Genomic DNA, 20,116 nt, shown 5'->3' with positions numbered 1-20,116 from the left:
GTTAACAATGCTGAACACACTGTTTATCATGCAAGAAATATATTGAATTTTAATCCTTTTTTTCTTTTCTAACTATTGCTACTGAAAAGATAGTAAAGGAATTTTGTACTTGTAGGAGAGAACATTTATTAACTCATGTCTTGTCTCAAGTGTGGCACAATCAGAATGTTCTGAACAGCTGGTTAGGAAGATAGCCAAGATGCAAGAAAGATGTCTGAGCCTCCTTTTCAAGGGCAGCCAACTCTTGAACTGTAGGTGCCAGAATATCCACATGGCCTTTATAAAGTCCACCTGCCAAAAGATATCTCATGTAAATGATGCATTCAAAGCTATCTGTCACCACAACTAGTAACGTTCAATTGTAGCCATTCACTAAGTTAACAAAATAAAACACAGGCATACACACACTCTGGCTATTTGCAACACATAGGTTGGATGTAAGAAATGCAAAAGACAGCAAAGAACTAACAGTGCCATTATGCAGCAGACAACCACCATATAGCAGACTAATTCAAGAGCAGACCATTACTTACCACCAAGGGCTCTTTTCTGTCCATATGTAACTTTCCCATCAAAGTCATCTACTGGTACTTTTATGTCTGGTTCAACTTGGGAAATAGTGCAGTTTAAGTGTTCTTCAATTTCTCCCAGCAACTGAAGAAAGTTTAAATTTAATCACTTTTATGTTCCAAGATTCCAGTTAGACTAACATTCGGAAAAAAAAATAAAAATCTAAACCCACAAAAACCACCAGAGCCAAACTATTCAAATAGACTCAATAAAAACTGCACATAGAAAACAGTTTTGTCTTAAGGACCAAAGGTTAATACATTATTTTTTGCCCAAACTACTACACAAATTCATTTCCAATCTCACTATGTCTCTACCTAACGAGAAAGTTTCATTTCATATACTATTCTATGTGAATGGAGCTACTTCACGTGCCATTCACTCTAATGAAGAAAGAAGGGAAGCACTGTTAATTTAAGAAGCATTCATAGCTAGTATACAAAACCAAATAAGAACTTACACATTATTTCCACATTAGAACAATAGCAAATCTTTAGTTTGTCTTCAAGCTATAGAGCTATCTAGACAAAAGTGTAATTAACATTCTATAACTCTTGACAGCATATCATTAAGATGATGATAGAGAAGTTGAACTTAAGACTGATGGAATCGGCTAAGAATATTAAGACAGGCTTTGTAATTGAACAAGTAATTTACAAAAATTACAATTTATGTTTAAAATTCTTCTTCAAATGGAATTAGATTTCAAAATTAGATTTGTAAACTAAACAGTCACTTAAGACAGTGGCTACACACCACAGTCTTTTCAGAGGAATCAGAACATAACGGTCAACAAAACGTTTACCTGCATTTCATTGTACCATATGGTACAACCTCCTTCTTCCTTGAGTCTAGTATTATAACACCCCTTTCCACGACTACTGCATACATGATACCAAACCTAGAAATAAAACAACTTTTAAACTTTCAGAAATAGCTTTGTACCCACATTTTTCAATCAATTCTGTCATGAAAGTGTATTCAATTATCCTTTTAGAGTCCCTTTCAGTTAAGGTGGGAAAAAACAGCTATTTTCCAATACAGGCTGTTAAAGCTCAGCATCAGCAGTGAACAGAACTTAAGTAAATAGCACCCATTCGATTTTGCTCTTGAGTGTAACTTACCTTTTCTTTCTCTTTTGCCACAAGGGAGATCGCCAGACCCATCCTGAAATAATGGGAGAGAGGAGGTTTTTCAACTACTGTCAATTTATTAAAAAAAAAAAAAAAAAAAAATCAAGAAAAGAAATTCCATGAAATTATAGTAGCTTCTCTGAATGCACACATACCTTTCAGCTCTGCCTACTCTTCCAATTCGATGAACATAGTTCTGTTTTTCATCAGGGAGTGTGACGTTGATAACTGTACAAGACACAATCCACAATATATGATTTGATTATCACAGAATCATAGAATGCCTAAGCTGAAAAGGACCATAATTATCAATAGTTTCAACTCCCCTGCTATGTCCCACTATGACTTGCAGGGTCCCACAGGTTTTAGCGTGTCGTGGTGAGATTATGAAAAATGAGACACTGTGATGCTTATCAAATTAAGGATTTTATTCCTATTACAATTTTGTACCAAACAATCTAAGACAGGAGGCTAGAAAAGAGCATTTAAAACAATATCCATCACTTTAAAACCCACCAATATTAATTGGTGATATTAATAAGTGGCAATATTAATTCCTAATTATTTAGTCTGTGGGATGAAGATTTTATCAAAGAAATGTTCCCCATTTCTCTCCTCAAAAGTTCAAAAAAAAAAAAAAAAGTATGTACATACACTAAATATAAGAAATGTCACAGACCATTCAATTAAAATAAACATGGTTTGGATTGGTGTAATGTTTTTCCTCAGCCCTTTTATCAAGTGCGAACTTAGTGTTCTAATACAGCAGTGTTACCTGCATTACCAACACTTAAAGCTTCCACTATAAAATTTCTTCCCCATGATTAACTTCCTTTTTTGACAAACGAAAAACACCCCCAGCAACGCAGAACATCAGATATTCGAGAAGGCACAGTGGACAATCAAAAGTCCATCCAGATAAAGCATTTTACATATACAACTCTGTTTTCTTAAAATAAAGCTGTTAAGTCACATACCTGTTTTAAGTATTTACAGCTCGAAGGACAGCAAATACATTGAAGTCATATGCAACTTCAATAGCTTAGTTTAAAAGTTATGTCTTACCATAGGGAACACCATGAATATCGATTCCTCTAGCTGCAACGTCTGTGCAGATCAAGAAACGGACATCTCCTCTCTGTGAAAATAGTCAGAAGAAGCGGTGAGCTAAATAAACCAAATCAGCAACCAAGGACTACTTTAAACAGTAGTCCTTTCCATTTACTTTGCCTTGAAGGTATGTCTGCACGTTACATAATACTCCAAATAAAGCTCTTCTATAGTACAACAATGATTTTTGAACATGAAAAGTTTTGTCAGTTTACGTGGATACTTCTTCCCTATAAATGTAAGACAACTATAAATCAATAAACAGCTTACACATTTAAACAATCATGTGTTTTGATTTTTGATCATCAAGATACAGTGTAAGTTTATAAGTTTATAAATGTTACAGAACTTAAAATTAGCTTTATTTAGAACCCTCTATCAGTGAAAATCTATACAGGTCATGATAACTGAGCATGCATTTCCACCAAAAGAACCTGCATCTCACAGAATTTTAGGGGCCAATCATAAAACATCCAAACCCAATTTAAATTAAACTAAGGACTAGCAGCACAGATTAAAACATAAGGTATGCTTTCAGATAATGGAATGTGAAGGAAAAGCCTGCAAGGGTCTGCTGCATCACCTTAAATCTTTCCAGGTTCTGCTTTCTTTCTTGAGGTTTTCTGTCACCATGCAGACAGACACATGAGAACTGATGCCCCTTCCTGTCAGGGCCTGAAAGAGCATGCATTAATAACATCATACATTAGATATAACACAGCATCATACAGCAGTGAAAGAAGTACATGAGGGCAAAAGTCTCAACTTAAGGGAATTCCATCATTTAATTTATTATCAATTAACAAATATATGACTGATGCAAGTATTGGAAAAATAGACACCCTTCCTCTCCACTTTACTAAAAGGGTTCTGTGCAGACTTCTCCTTATTTCTTCCTAGTCAAAACTTACCTTGCTTCTTCACGTTGCTCCTCACATGTCCCTTCGTAGTGCCCTTCTGTATTTTGCCACATTTCCCTTCCATGTTTCCTCATGTGTGTACTTCTTCATGCCCTCACGTTTTCTGCTGTGTCTAGAGCAACTACTGCTCCTTCTAACGTAAATTTCAGCAGGTACTATACATGCTTCTTACTAGTTCAAATTTTTTGTGCACAGTGGGTTGTTTCCAGCCATTTCAGAGCTGACAACTACAGGCATGAAACAGATCACTGCCTCCTTCCGCATGCAATATCTCTGTACCTCTGTTCCACAAAACCCTGACTCTTATGCCTGATCAATGTCAAAAGAACTCGACTATAATTTGTTTGTGTGATATCTGAGCATCACTTCACTGTAAAACATTGTCTTTAAAATGAGCAAGGAAGGCAACAGAATAAGGTTTTGATGAAAAACATTACCTCCACCCTGTTGGATGAAGTATTGCTCCATATTATCACAATCTATTTTTGTCCTGCAGAAAATAATGGCCTGGTCCATCTTGTGTTCCTTGATTGCCCGAACCGTGTACTCTCCTTTTAGAATTTTGATAGCTTCAGACCACATTTCTAAGTAAAAGTAATAAAACTCATTTCAAATAAATAATTTTAAAATATGGAAACTCTTTGAGCACACATCTAAAGATTCTATAGCCTTTTGGTAGACAAATGTTTATTAGCAGAGCAGGTGGGCTAGGACTTCAGTTTTCTCCTCCCTCACCCATGTATCCCTGCTCCAAGGTAATGCAATACAGTAAGAACAAAACTACTCAGTTTCAGGCTATTTATACACACACAAAAAAACATTTGTTGTTTACACACCTGCTAGATACCTGCAAGTCTTTTTCTCTCCCATCTACTTATGGAAATAGCTCTCCTCATAACTACATAAACCTATAAATGAATACTGAGGAACACACCTCAAGACAATTATCTACTATAATTCAGCTTTACTTAACAACAGTCAGAAGATCATTTTACAATCTATTACTACTTAACATGGATTGCTGATTACCTGGAGTGTTTGCACCAGGTCGTGTATTGTCCTTTGCATGTACTTCATCAGTCTAGGAAAAAAATGAAAATTAGAACAAATCATTAGTCATTTTACTGTAGCTGTGGCTAAACCACACACAATCACAAGAATAGGGGGAAAGAAAACCTAATACCAACTACTTAGCATTTACTGAATATTTTTGTAAAAACTGGCAACATTCTGCAACCAAAGATTCTGTCCTCAAACAACTCACTGAAAACCCAGATTCTGTTCTCATCTACAAGCCATAAGAGAATTCCAGAGAAGGCCAGCTAACTTGTTCAATGGTACCAGTTGTTTCCGCTTGCAATCCTGAAATTTCAAGTACTGTGGTATTAAATTAAATTAAATTAATTAAAATTAGGTTTAATACTCTACATTTTAAAAATTTTTTTGTTTTGTTTTTTTTTTGTTTTTCATAATAATCTAAATTGTTTGAAGACTGAATTGATTACGTAACAGAAAATTCAGATTCCAAAGTTCTCAATACTTTTCCACTGTAATCTACCCATTGAGTAAAAAAAATCCCTAGCTTTTTATGATGTGTTCAGGTGAGAAAAGCTACTTGTCTAGTGATCTAAGTGTTATATGCAAATAGACAATTTTTTTTAACTCATATGGAAGTTTCAGTTATTTAGAATCCTTCTGGTACTTAAATAAAGCTAAGGTCACTATCTTAAAATATTTGTTTTCATGTTAAACTCCAGTTAATTGATCAAGAGTTTTATATTCATGAAAGAGCAGCATCTTGAAGAATCAAAACCCCAGAAAAACCCTAGAATTCTGTCTCATCTTTAAACAAATAACCTCAGAGGAGGCAGCAAGGATGAATGCATATGTACCTCCTGTAGCTGACAAGACTCCATAAACATTTTTCTTTAAAAACTACCATACAAATTACTATGAATAAAGTTGAGAAGTAAGATAATTTCTGTTCCACTGTCACACAGTTTAATCTACCTTGAACTAAAGAAAAGTTCTGAATGTAAGCATCCAAAGTAGATTCATAGAAAAAAGCAACCCAGGCAACTCTTCATGTATACCTGAAAGAAATGTACTACAACCACTGCTTAATAAGAAGTTGTTACTATACTGTACTGGAATCATATAAACTACAATGCAGATGAAATGGCAAATGAAATAAATTCATGTTAAGACTTAACCAAAAAGCTCTACCAGTCCTAACAAAGGAAAATTCTGCAAATAATGAGGTGTTAAGAAAACCAATTGATCCCAAGTGCTTAAGAGTTGTTAAAAATGAAACACAGTTCCAAGTTATTCAGAACTTGCAAACTGAAGACTTAAATACTGAATTTCCCACCTGAATATGTGAGGTTAATGCAGAATTTAAACCCTAGTCTCAAATGTAGTCCAAAATGAAATTTATTCCTCTAAAAATTGCTTATCTCACAGATTAGAGACAAAAAGTGCTCTACAGAATGATCCATACAGTGGCGTTTACCCGTCTCTTCTGAATGATCTACGGTCTCTTCTGAACTAATTACAGTCAGGCTACAGTTAGCTGTGAAACGACTGAATAAATGGTCCAGTGCTATTGTTCCTTACTACAAACCACAATGCTATTCCTCCAGGATTTTCCTAAGTTAAGACTGAGCTTTTCAAATACAGTGTTATGACATTACCAATATCATGCTGCTGAATAAATGGAGCAAATTGTTTCATTTACACTAAACTTTCAATAGCTGGCAAAGATCCTATAATTCTGCATGATGAAGTAAATACTGGCAAACAAGTAATCCAAGTTCCATTTATAAGCTACTTACTCTGATATGATTCTTGCCAAGCCTTTCCCAAAGTTTATCAGTTTTGGGATTTACAATCACAACTACGTGGTGTACAGTTTCAGGGACAGAATCTTCTCCTTTCAAATCAACCCAGGTAGGAAAATGCATGATCTTTTCAGATAGTTTTTTCACATCAAAAGAATGTAGTGTTGCAGAGCACACAATCACCTAAGAAGAAAAAAAGCCACACGAATGCCACTGGAGATCAGTCTCCTAGCAAAAATCCAAAAGCAAACAAAGCAAAACTACAGACATCGCATCACGAAACAAAAAACCCTAGAAGAGTATGTGGTAGCACGCTTCAGCACAAAGTCTTCCAAACCAGCTTCCTTCATCACAGCATCTACTCAGCTGATGAGTCAGGACAAACGCAACTACTCTCCTACAGAAACTTAAATCACTGGAGAGTAACAAAAATACTTCTCCTAAGATGATTATTATAGCATCAGAAACAAGAGTGCAGGTAGTCAACGTAAGTATTCAATCATTTTTCAGATGCATTTTTATCATATAACACAAATACTATTAGACACTGGGCTTCAGACCTATGATCCCAAAAATACACGTTCCCAGACATTTATTGAACCCAATAATCACATGTTGCTTGTGAGCAATGGCTGTAACAAAGAATAAACTATGTCAAAGAAGCAGTTCCATGCCATGCAATAATTAACTGAAAGCCGCAGACCACAGAAATCAAGGGCAGACTTTATACCTGAAGTCTCTTGCCATCTGAAGTTATCTGTGGAATTTGGCTGTGGATCCTGTTAATGAAATCTGAATAACCTTGAAGAAGAAGGCCATCCTACATGGGAATAAAATGTAAAAAGCTGCAGTTCTTATTTGTCAGTCAGTATAGCTCAGTCAAATAAGCTATACACTTTAGTCTTAGAGGTCCACTCATTTAATTAGCTGAACAGGTCAATGTCTAGCTGGAATACTGTTACTAAGGAGAAAAAAAAGGAAAAATGCGTATTATTTACAAGTACAGCTGCAGTGCTTCACAAGAAATTAAATATTTGCTTCAGCTGCTTCTATTAGCTAATACTGAGAGACATTTTATCTTTGTCAACACTCAGTTGTGCTATAACACATCAGGAAGATGCACTCATTTAACAACATACAGACTAGGACATACGTTGACTTGAAGACCTGCTGGGTAAGCAAAAATCCTTACTGTTTATTTCTTCAAGCTTCCCAAGTACTATACTGTGTAGAGACAGGGATTGAATTTGCTAATCTTATGAATACAGTCTGAAACATATTTCTCTATCAGATTAAAATAAAACAGCTTTACCAAAGAGGCTACAAAAAGAGAAATTATGTAGGTTACTATGCTTAGAAACAAAAAATATAGAAGTACATTAATCTAGACTGCCTTAGAGGCAGCTGTTAAGTGCCAAATGCTACAAAGCTATTCGTTGCATTACATCTTTCATAAAATGCTATACTGCATTTAAGACTAGAAATTAAATATCGCTTAATTCTCTACATACAGCTTCATCCAGAACGAGGAATCTAACTTGAGATAAATTAAGTTTTCCGGTTGAGACCAGGTCATCCAGTCTTCCAGGAGTTCCAACGACAATATCCACCTATGAAATACACAGCAGCATTTATTTGTCACATAGCTAATAAATGTTTTGCCTACACTTCAGTTTGTGAGACAATCAGCAGTGTGATGCTCTATTTTCTACAAATATATAACAAAAGCATTTAGAGTAGTTTGTATCAGATGGACATCTTATGATCATCTGTCCCCTACATCCACTATCATAAGCAAAGGCTACCTTTCAATTTAGAATTGCCAGAACCATGCCCGATAAAATTTTCAGCATCCTTGGAAAAAGAAAATCCCACAAAATCTGCAGGCAACAAATTTATTTCATTCCCATTTAAGAAAAATTAGGTATACCTCTACAGTAAGAAATCTGTTAAATCTACCAATGATAGAAAGAAACTTAATATTTTGCCAGACAGAAGGGTTCACCATTATAAATTTATGATTTATATGGAAATATAGCAATCTTCCAGTTCAAGCCTGCTTAGGACAAACTTCTGATTTCAGCAGTCAGAATCACTGTAAAAAAATCCTCTCAATACTGACAAGGTATTACTTCCAAAAATTAGTCTTAAACAACAAAAATACTTCACTATTACCTAAGGGACAATTGAATCAACTACACATTCTATGCTGCAGAAACTAGACTGGTTCCTTCTGTGTAGGACCTGTTTGGTATAAAGTTTGAACCTGACAATCACAGACCAGTTTTACTGGCATAAATGTGAAAAAGTAAGAAATCTGTTTTTATCTTGGTAATTAACAACAAATGTCTAAAGTAAAAATTCCTGTTATGTCTAAGTACTATTGAACAATTTAAAATAGAATTTGATCAATTACTACAAGTATTTGTGTTTAGAATTTAGTATTTATTTTTGTCACAGAAGTAAAATGACAAGTGCTAGAACAGAGTAACATTGTCACGCTATCAAATGTATGATCTCTTTCTCACAGGCATACAGCAGTCACAGGAAACTTTAGTACTATTCTCAAAGTACATTGTAAGCTATTTTGAAACTGAACTTTTAACTTATATGAACAAAAGGAATGCATCTTACTCCTTGTTCCAGCACAGAAAGTTGATCTCTTGCAGCAACTCCACCAATAATCAATAATTCCCTATAACGAAAGTTACATCAACATATTTGATTATTTTTCTATTCAGGAGAGAAACTAAGTATCAAGCTGAAGATTGACTGTACTATTAGTAGCTTCGTTTAACATTTCTGAATGGTAATTAGGAACAAAATACTAAAAAAAAAAAAAAAAAAAAAAAAATCCTTTTTATGGAATATATAGTACTTCAATTTGAGAAATTGCAAATTTTGTTATATTTTAACTGCTATTTTATTGTTGTTGTAGTAAACATTAACAACTTAACCATTTTCACCTTAAAAAAGATTCGGTTCTTTAAAATCTTAAGCAGACAAATTAGTTTAGTAAGTTTCCCATGCTCTTGAAAGTAAGCAATGCAAATAATGAAACTAAAATCAATTTTACATCATAACTTGGCTCTCTCCATTGCTAGACACATGCAACTCTAGTAAAAGCACTCTTGTGCTCCGCTGTTCTTTAAAACTAAAGACTCTTTTTAAAGTTGTATTAAGTAGAGTCAAGAGAGGAATCACTTAAGAACAAAGTAGCCTGCAAACAAGTTTTTGCTTTTTTTTTTTTTTTTTTTTGTTAGAATTTTAATCCCATGCTAATCAGTACGTTTGTACTACAAGCACACTAATGCTAACAGAGATGACCTTGTATACAGCAACCTGTTGGAGTCTGATTAGTGCAGAAAAATTAGAAGGCTGGCTTGCAGCAGATATTACTGAGTGGCACTGCAGATTAAGGTTCATTCAGTAATACAGTAGAACCCTACCCCCTGTCAAGTCATGCCCATGGACAACACTGTAAATGCAATCTAGGTAACAGAGGTATTGTCACCTTAACTTGGGATTATCAATGTATTTTTTGAACTGCTTCACATTGTTCAAGGTTTGCTCTGCCAGCTCTCTCGATGGTTCTACAATCAGTGCTTTTGGAGCATTTGGAAGGTTCTGTGTTTGAACCACTTGTGCATTTCCTAAGATTTGGAGAAAAAATAAATAGAAAAGCCATTAAGACAAACTACTTTTCTATCCTGGGATGTGTTACAATAAATAAACATATAATTCTAAATAGATCATTGATGGGTGTTATTGCTTTAGATTAATATTCAGATTATAAGTAAATCTTGCAGTGATAACGGTACGCTGGACATGCAACATAATACTTTTTTATATATACCCTGCAATAAAAATTAGGAGAACAACCTGTAGTAGCTTGAATTCTTTAAGAGAAGTTCAGATACCTAATTCTGAACTCAAAGCATTAATACTACTTCAGTTTAAACTGAAGATGACTGAAGAATTTCAAAAAAGCATTGGATTTGCTGCCACTAAGAAGATGCTTGCAATCTAAAATGAGTACTGCAGTAATGTAGAAATGAAAGTGAACAAAATGTATTCTAACACACAATATGAATACACAACAAAGAGAAAATTAAAGGTGAAACCTACCTGTATGTTGTGATTTTACAACATTACCATCAGGAGCTTTGCAAAGACCAATATAGCCATCTTTTGGTGGAAACTTGAAGTCTTCTTCACCAAAATTGAATTTCAATTCAGCATTCTAGATTTCAACAAAACTGTGTCACATAGCTTCAAGCAACAATATAAAGAGAGAAACAATTCCACAGGAAGCTACACCCTTGAGAATCCAGTTACATATTCTGTGGGGACAGGGAATGGGGTATTATTCTCCCCCTGGCCCTCTTTCACATCTTTCCCAAGCAGTCTAAAACCCGCCAGACATTTTGTACTCGAATTTTAGCTCTTAAATTCCATATCAAAGTATTCAAACATTTATAGAGATGTTGAAACGTTAAAACAAAATTTATATTCAATTGATATTCAATGACTAACCTCAACTAAACAAAAAGAAAAATCAATTTTTGACTTTTACATTCCTCTGAACACCAAAAAGTTCTACTAAAGCCTTTGCTCAGTAAGACATCATCTCAAAGAGACTGTAAGAACAAAGACATACTGCTCCACAAACAGAATGTTAAAATTTAGAGTAAATGAAATAGGAAACGTAGTTCAGGTAGACCACAAACTTTGACACTATTAAGTTACCTGTTTAACTCTACTGAATCACAGTATACCAAAATTTAATAGAGGAAGATAGTACTTGCTCCACACCATTCTACCCTCATATTCCAATTTCAGTTTTTCCATCTGAATTTAGATACTTGGTATGTAGCTTGAGCAGTCCTTGTCAAAGCTAACACACTTGTGACAAATTCAGTAGTGAATCACTAGTAGGCTGAAGGAAACAGCATAAATGTGCAACTATAGTAATTACAGGTAGGTATGAGGATTTTATTAATAACTACTTAGTGGAAATAGAACAATTTCCACCATCTTGCACACACATCTGTGACATTCCTAAGTTACCTTCAGCACACAAGCTGCAAAGAGTGCCTGGTTCCTTATATGTGGTGGGAATTCAAATGCAAGGCCAAGGTCTTTCCCTGAAAGCAGGAATTGCACAGTCAGACATCATGCGTACACATTCCTTTTCCTACACCCTTCAAGCATCCAAATAAAGCTCTCAAAAAGCAAGTGAATAAAACTTACCATTTTTGGAAAACTTAATTTGTCCTTTATCTATGTCTAGATAACATCCAATTGTATCATGCATGGTGAATTCCTATAATGAGAAAAATTTTGTGAAACTAACAAATTTTAGATCAATTAATGTATTAAGAAAACCTTCTCCTTACACTTTTGCCCATTTTTACAGTCTTTACACTTCTCCCCACTAAATACTTATTTTCAAGAGACTCAAGTTCTACTTTTATTTCAATACTACTGTAATAAACAGCATTCATATTTTACATCTTCAGTAAACTGCCAAATTTATCTTCGATACCCCCACCTTCACTGCTGCTTTAAATTTACTTGAACACTGACAATGACAAATTCAAGTCATTCACCTGGAAGGCTTCTGCATTATGAAGAAGTGCATTAATTATACATTTACTAATCAACTTAAATTTGAGCTTCAAGCACTGAACACTCTAATAGTAACCTATTTCATGATAATATGAGAAGGGTCACTCTTGTAGGTAGTATGAAATGTGTGCTATATACCTTAAATACTTGAAACAGCTTGAAATCTCATTGCAGGCATATTTAATAAAAACCTATGTGCACTATGAAGTGCTTCAAGTTTGACAGATTGGTTATCGCTATCATAAAAAAAACCTACAATACTGAAATCTGCAAGTTTTACAGTATTGACAATTCACCAATAGCACAGACATTTCTGCTGTATTATTTATATTTATGTGCTATGCTCAAACATCTATGAACTCCTGACTTGCACTCTGCACAAAAACCAACACAGTTATTTTCAAAAATACATATTAAATATATATACAGATAACAGTTGTAGTGGTTCAACTGGTCCAAGTGATCCAACTGGAGATTGCTATAGCTTTTTTGGCAGACAAGTACATATTTTGAGTTCTTAAGAGTTTTTTGATTTCCAGCAATCACTGGTATGCAGGCTTCAATGACCTCACTTCCCATACACTAGGGTATGCAGATGGGTGTTCTACAAGCTAACAGTGAAAATAAGTAAAGAAATAAATCCAAGAGATCAGTTAAACACTAACCTGTAACACACAGAAAAGCTTTATTTTCTACAAAAGTTATTATCATTGCTATCTAGCCATTATTTTAATTCTCAATGTGCTAACAGCTTCTGTTAAATTCAGTAATATGCTTTAGTCCAAAAATAGCTTGAGGCTTTCATGGTATTTTTGCTTAGTGTTTTTACCTTAAGAAGTTAGCACTGCTGGGAAAGACAACTGATTGCTACAGCTAAGAACCAAGACACAAACTCTCTACTAAAAAGTAATGAATTTAGAAATGAATAGCAACATTACTATCAATAAACATTTTAAGCCTACCTCACCGTAGCTGTCAAATTGCTTGTTGTGAGACTTCTTACCAGTTCCACCAAATCCAAAGCCAAATTTATCAGTACCTGAAGATAACAAAGAGTAAAGCTTTTTTACTATTTGGTTGACAGGTTACAGTTTTCACCACCCTTTGCTATCATTTATATTGCTGACTTCAACCTCTAATGTTAAAAATACCACCTAATGCTAAGCGAAGACTTCTAGTTTTGACATATTCTAAAACATAATCTTTGTATCAGTATACTGATTTATTTCACTAGTCACCTTCAATAAAATATTGAAATAAAGGGAAAAGGTCATTTGAAACATTAGCACCTTATACAGATTTTCTCCTTTAAGTAGAAGATTTGTACAAGTCTTGAACTCCCTGATACTGCGTCTCTTCCCTAGTCTCCCTTCTTTACAAGAAGAGAAAAGGATCACAGCCATTTCATGAATGTGACTATGAGAATTGTCTATGTATATATGAGGAAACTCACCCAAATCTAGTGAAGCCTGCATAGTTGACCAACCAACTCTGCACAAGCCTTGGTCATGACAAGACACTTCATAGTAGTACTTTCCTTTAAAAGAGAAGGAAAAAAAGATCAAAACAAAGACCAAAACTTCAATTTCATTGAGGTGGTACAGTTAAGTGGACCAAGACAATGTATATCCAGTACTTCCATCTTCTACCATAAGAGTCATAAAAACCTCCACTGTGTTAGGGTGAAAGGGTTCTGTAGATACCTATGTATGTGGATGGAGAAACATATCAGAGAACAGCAGTCCTAAGAAAGGTGAAGCGTGTGCTCGGAGGTAGTGTGTTGAAGTCTCTAAAAATTAAATAAGCTAGCAAGAGATCCGTGGTTTTGCAGAATCCACAGCATCTGATTATAATCAAACCAACAGAGATCTGAAAAATCAGTCCAAGATGATCAGCATGAACTAGCACTGATAATTAGCTGCGTGATTTTAACCACATTCAAGCGGTTACTATGTACAGATGCACTATAAGATTCTGTGCACATCTGATGAAATGAGACTGAGGGTCTTTATGAACTCAACTAGAATCACTGTAACATCAGCACAACTCTCTGCTTCCAAGTAACAGCTGGGACCAGACATCCAACTGCCGCTCTCACCAAGGTAACCACAAAATTTGTGTATGCATCTGTGTGGGGAACATGTGAGGAAATAATTCCCATGTACAGTGCAGTTAGCCACTTCCTATTAATAACATCTGAATAAAATATGTTCAAGTGAAGATTGGTTATAATGGCATCTCCTCTGACTCCACATCCTATCAGGGGAGTTCAAAACAGCCTGAAGTTTGTTTTCTTTCCAAAGTCTTCAGCTAGCAGTAAATTGAGTAATTGACATTCACTTAGATATATATAGTAAATTTTAAATGCAATTGTCTACGTTAAGAATGGTTGACAGGTGGGTATTTCAACTGAAATTTACAGGAAAGCCTCTGAAATACATTTTGTCCTTACCTTTAGTCACGCCTCTAGTTGCTCTGCATCCATGCCATTCTTTTACTTCTCTGCTTTGACAACACAGACCATCTGATCCAATTGCTGAAGACGACAAGAAAGCTTTAGTTTCAGAAATCACTTCTCCAATAGCTTTTTAAAAAAATCTTTGGATATATTTTAGTTTTATTCTGTTTCACAATGACAAACATAAAGAACAATTGAAGTAGCATTAAGACAACTCACCAAAAGCTGATCCTCTGTCATATGGGTTCATCTGCCATTTATTGAGCACTAGGTTTGAAAGACAACAACAGAAAATGCATTAAGGCAACAAGATAAGCCTGGAGAACAAAACCTCAAAATTCACGTTGTCTCTGCAGTCTAGCTTAATATTTTGGGAAGACAACCTTATTCCAAATCAATTAAAATGCCTTGGTCAAAGTGAATGCCTCCATCTTTGACACAGATGTATAATACGAAGGTATTCTATGTAAATTTGGATTATTCCATTAAAGACAGCAGATTAACCTGCTTCAAAATTTGATACTAAAGATAAGCCAGAGGTTGAGATTTCATTTATTTATTTCTTAAGTTGACTGCACTGTCCACATTGTAACAGTAGCTACAACTAACCTCTAAGTTGACAACTTCTTTAAGGTCTTTCTCCATCCTTTGTACAATTACAGTCAACGTAAAATCTCAATCTCCAACTACTAAAGACTGGACACAGTAGCTTCCAAGATGCAAGTCTATTTAAATATTAGAAACTCCCATACTGTAAGAATAACACCGTGGTTACAAGCTATGCTGTATCAACAAGTTTTGGCCCTGTCCATTGCCAGTTCAATTTAACATTTCCTAATTCAAATTTTTAGCCACTCAAGGTGCTGTTACACAGCTTCCAAATTTAGCTAGGCAATAGAGAGAATACAACATTTACTCATTACAGCAGAATTGAAGTTACTACACTGTTGCCCAGACAGATAAGTCAGTCTATACCCAAAAAGGCTTTCAAGTCTGCACCTCAGGCTTATATAAGAGGCCCAAGCTGAGTATGTGATGTCACTGCTGATGCCTCATTTGTGCTAACAAGAGGACTTCTAAAAAAAAAAGCAAAAACAAAAAAACAAAAAAAAACCCTAAAAACCACCGAAAACCACTCATTTGAAATTGGTCATTACCACCATTTTATTCAAAAGAACACTGAATATGCAGCACTGTGGATTTGCCAACTTTAAGCTAAAGGCAACCAAGACTGTGCAGTCCAATGCATCGTGGTTCCTTCCACAAAAATCACAGTATTTGTATTTGTAATTTTATAGAGTAATTTTTTAGAGTAATTACATTCTATTCACATTATCACAAATGAAAAGAGAAGATCCATTTTAATTGCAAGTAAATTTTCTTTTACTTTGGGGTATTATGGAATCAACATGAATCAACAATACTCTAAACCTTCAAGTGGTATGGAAAAAAACTTACCTGCCCCACCAGTTTTAATAGTTGCTTTCCCTTTCTTCCCTTCCATTTGGTCCTTCAGAGTTTCATACACAATTTGGATAACTGGAATGCTGAAAGCCTAAAATATGAATTTATTTTGCTTCCACAATCTATACAGACATTCTCAGATATAGTCAGCTTAGTTTTCAGTTGTAATACCCATGGGTTATAAAACATTTTAAAACAAGCACAAGTATATGCTTAAATACTTATACAAATGCATTCATATTCTCTTGGCATGTTAAGTATACATCACTAAGCACAATGCCTCTTGTGGCATAATTGCTTTTATCACTACTACTTCTTGTATTAGATTTAAATTTGATTACTTACACCAGTTTTTCCACTCCCTGTTTCTGCAGCCTACAAGAAGAAAAAATTAAGAGTTTCATCAACTTCAACATTCACAGTAAAGATTGTTCAATGGTTCTATTCATACTTTCACCTCTTTCACCTCTACATAATACAGAAAATCTCAGCTTCACATGAATTAGATACAAATACAAATACACAAAATCTTTTCAATAAACTTGGAACATAAAAGCCTCCAGAGCTTACCAAAAAAACTATCTATACATGTCTGATTACAGAATCAAAGACAGAGACATAATGTAGAGATATTCAGGTATCAAGAGATAATCAGGTATCTTCAAGGTTATTGAGACACATTGAGACAGTTATTGACACATTAGTCATGTTCCATGCAGATCTGTATCATGTGTTTACAACAAAGAGCAGATGAAATCAGATGGATTTCATTCATGTAGCAGTGCCTGTCAAACATTGAAGCATAAGAAGAATGAATTCCATCTTAAGGAACAGCTGGAACCACAGTAGGAACTCAAAGTGTTTTTTATCTAAGGATGTACTTCTTACAGAAGGACTGAAGATTTAGTATAACTACACTAGTTCCATCACTTCTGGATGGATGGAAATAATGCACAAAGAATATTCATTTGAGGACTATCCTGCATGCTTACCATGAGTACATCACCACCTCCCAGAATCAATGGGATAGATTCTGCTTGAATATCTGTAGGAAGACTAGAGGAAAAAAAGCAAACATTAACATAACTAGAAGTTATTTGAAAACAATTTTTGTTTGTACAGGAACTCACAAAACCCACCTTGACATACCACATAGTCAAGGTTCGAAATAGCAGGTAAAAGTTATTTTTCCTGGCTTGCAGCTAAAGAAGTGAAAATGCCAAGATTTCCAAGGAAGGTTTAGAATATGTCATGTACCTTAACAAGAAGGGACAAGTAGACGCAGTGTATTCAGTTGTACCCTGACGAGATGGCTATATCATACATCAGTATATAACAAGAAAAAGAGAACTTTATTCTCCGATTTCCTTTCTTCCAGTGTTGTTCACTTTTAAAGTCATTTACATATCCCTCATTTACAAGATTACTACTCAAAACTGGAAAAGAACAAAAGTAAACGTAACCAATATTTTCAATCAATCTCAGATGATTAATACTAAGCATGCAGGTAAAGATGTAATTTGCATGGACAGTCTTGTTCCAAATGATAACTCAAAGTAAAATATTTTAGTCAAACGAGCAACTACCATGAGGAAGAGTAATTTTTGTTGAACGACGCACTTAGGCATCAACACTGAAGAACAGGAACTCCAAATGCAGTCTGGAAAACACTAAACTTGTATCAACTAGATAACAGTATTTCCAGCAGTCTCACAACGCATAATAAATCAACCAGAAGCACAGCGTCTTTTATCAATCAAAGAATACTAAAGCTGTCATAATTTGCTTGTCCAAGTTTGTGTGTTACTACTACAGTTGCAGTTTGTGTTTTTCAGTCTCTCACACTATAAAGAAATACAAGCGATGCAGAACTTGGAAAAAAAAAAAAAAAAAAAAAAACACAAGTATTTTAAGCATGTGATACAGTACTGAAAAACAAGATAGATTTTGCCAGGCTCAAAAGCATGCCTACTTACAGCCAATCCATCTCCTCCACTGCTTGAGCTATTTCAGGCATAACACCCATTTCTGTAAGGAAAAAAAAAAAAAAAAGTAAAGAAAACACACCTAACAAGCAGTGTTAGTTACCTCAACATAGCCCAAAATGAATCATTGATACTTGGAGATATGCAACCACAGACAGATGTAATGAGGCACAATTTTTGGCAACAGTATATGCAACTTTCTCTACAGAACTTGAGTGATTGATAAGAAACATTCTCCCTTCCCAGGCCTACGTTTGGCAATTCTCCCCAGCTTTAGTGGTCATGCAAAGAGCCAGGGAACCCTGGATTCTTTTCTCCAAGGGAAAGCGAATAACATACTAGCAAATAAAACACCCAGGGAGCGAAGTATTACTTCAAGAGCACATACTTTTCATGTTCGCAAATCTAAGAGAACAGTCCAAACAAACAGCAGGACAGACTTTGTTTTTAACTGAGATCTTAAGTTTCTACAATCAAAATGCAAACAAAAAAGGACTATGTATGAAAAAAAGGACCTGGATGCTTAAGTTTCTTTTCACCAGAACTTTCTATACGTAGCTATAACAAGTATATTAACAAGAGACCATTTCAATTTTGATACAATTAGTAATCACATCCAGTGATTATGTTATTACAGTTTTTACAGGATTTTTTACAGTTTTTTTTTTTTTTTTAAACAGTAGTACAGTTTTTTTTTTTTTTTTTTTTTTTTATTACAGCAAACTCATCAAAGTCTGATGCTCATACCTTAGTCAGAGGCTAAAAATATGAAGTCACATAGAAAAGGTTGTAAGTCCATACACAAATTCTCTCAAATTGAAACAAATAATAAAAAAGCCAGCACCTATTTAATGACAATATTCCAACATCAACAAAACTGATGGTTACCTTCTCAAGTCCATAATGTCACACTAAATCTATTAAATACCAATATACAGGTTCTTAAAGAAAGGTTTTACAAACTAGTCTTCACCTTGTCACATGTTGACTTTCTTTGTGAAATATATTTTTTCCCTGATGTATATATTTAGACATATATAAAACGGAAACTCACAGAATCACCAGGGTTGGAAAAGACATCCAAGATCTAGTCCAACCACCCACCTATCACCAATACTTCCCCACTAAACCATAACTCTCAGTACAACATCTAAATGTTTCTTGAACACCCCCAGTGACAGTGGCTCAGCCATCTCTCTGGGCAGTCTGTTCCAGCACTTGATCACTCCTTTGGAGAATAAATTTGTCCTAATATTCAACTTAATATCCAACCTGAACCTCTCCTGGTGCAAATTGAGACCATTCTTGTCTGCATTGCCAGTTGTATATATACACACACACTTGTATATGTACACAAAGAATGGGGTTTATATACTCGGATTTATCCAGCCAAAAATTATTCTAACATTTGCTGTAGTAATTTAAATGCTATGAAAAATGGGAATTACTTAGTGACTCGTTTTCAGAAAGCTTCAGTTTTCAAATATTAATTTTTAATCCTAAAATCTTACATAAGCCACGAGTAAAAAGAAGAAATTAAGCGCAAATTAGAAATAAATCCCTTACACATTTTTTCCCACTTCTAATATACTTCCAGTTTAGGCCAATTAAGTTCTTGTATTCAGATTGTTCCTTAGGAGAAGAGAAAGCTCAGGGGAGACTCAAGAGTGGCCTCCCAGTAACTAAAGTGGGGCAATAAGAAAGAAGGGGACAGATCCTTTAGCAGACTCTTCTGCTGTGATAGGACAAGGAGAAACGGTTTCAAACTGAAAGAATGGAGGTTTAGACTGGATATAAGAAAAAAAGCTTTTGCTTTTTTTTTTTTTTTTGCCTTAAGGGTGGCAAGGCACTGAAGCAGGTTGCCCAGAGATGCAGCAGATGCCCTGTTCACATTAAAGGTCAGGCTGGACAGGGCTCTGAGCAACCTGATCTAGCTGCAGATGTCCCTGTTCATTGCATGGTGGTTGTACTAGGTGACCTTTAAGGGTCCATCTCAACTGAAATA

General features: G+C 34.9%; 1 protein-coding gene across 1 annotated transcript; it reads right to left on the bottom strand.

Moving 5' to 3' along the window:
• Positions 1–160: 160 nt before the first annotated feature.
• On the bottom strand, positions 161–18,506 carry DDX1 (DEAD-box helicase 1; the record flags this gene model as incomplete). Its single annotated transcript, XM_079550383.1, has 26 exons — positions 161–291; positions 534–654; positions 1,376–1,471; positions 1,695–1,737; positions 1,859–1,931; positions 2,769–2,841; positions 3,397–3,488; positions 4,171–4,317; positions 4,763–4,814; positions 6,568–6,756; positions 7,304–7,393; positions 8,085–8,183; positions 9,208–9,268; positions 10,088–10,226; positions 10,702–10,816; positions 11,644–11,720; positions 11,827–11,899; positions 13,167–13,243; positions 13,658–13,741; positions 14,657–14,740; positions 14,882–14,929; positions 16,121–16,217; positions 16,472–16,501; positions 17,119–17,182; positions 18,103–18,154; positions 18,500–18,506. The coding sequence occupies 26 exons, from the start codon at positions 18,504–18,506 to the stop codon at positions 161–163; spliced, it is 2,214 nt and encodes a 737-aa protein (XP_079406509.1).
• Between the last annotated feature and the right edge of the window lie 1,610 nt (positions 18,507–20,116).

This window comes from Tetrao urogallus, assembly GCF_951394365.1.
Source record: "Tetrao urogallus genome assembly, chromosome: 2".
Classification (NCBI taxonomy): domain Eukaryota; kingdom Metazoa; phylum Chordata; class Aves; order Galliformes; family Phasianidae; genus Tetrao; species Tetrao urogallus.
This window is presented reverse-complemented; position numbering and strand designations above follow the sequence as displayed.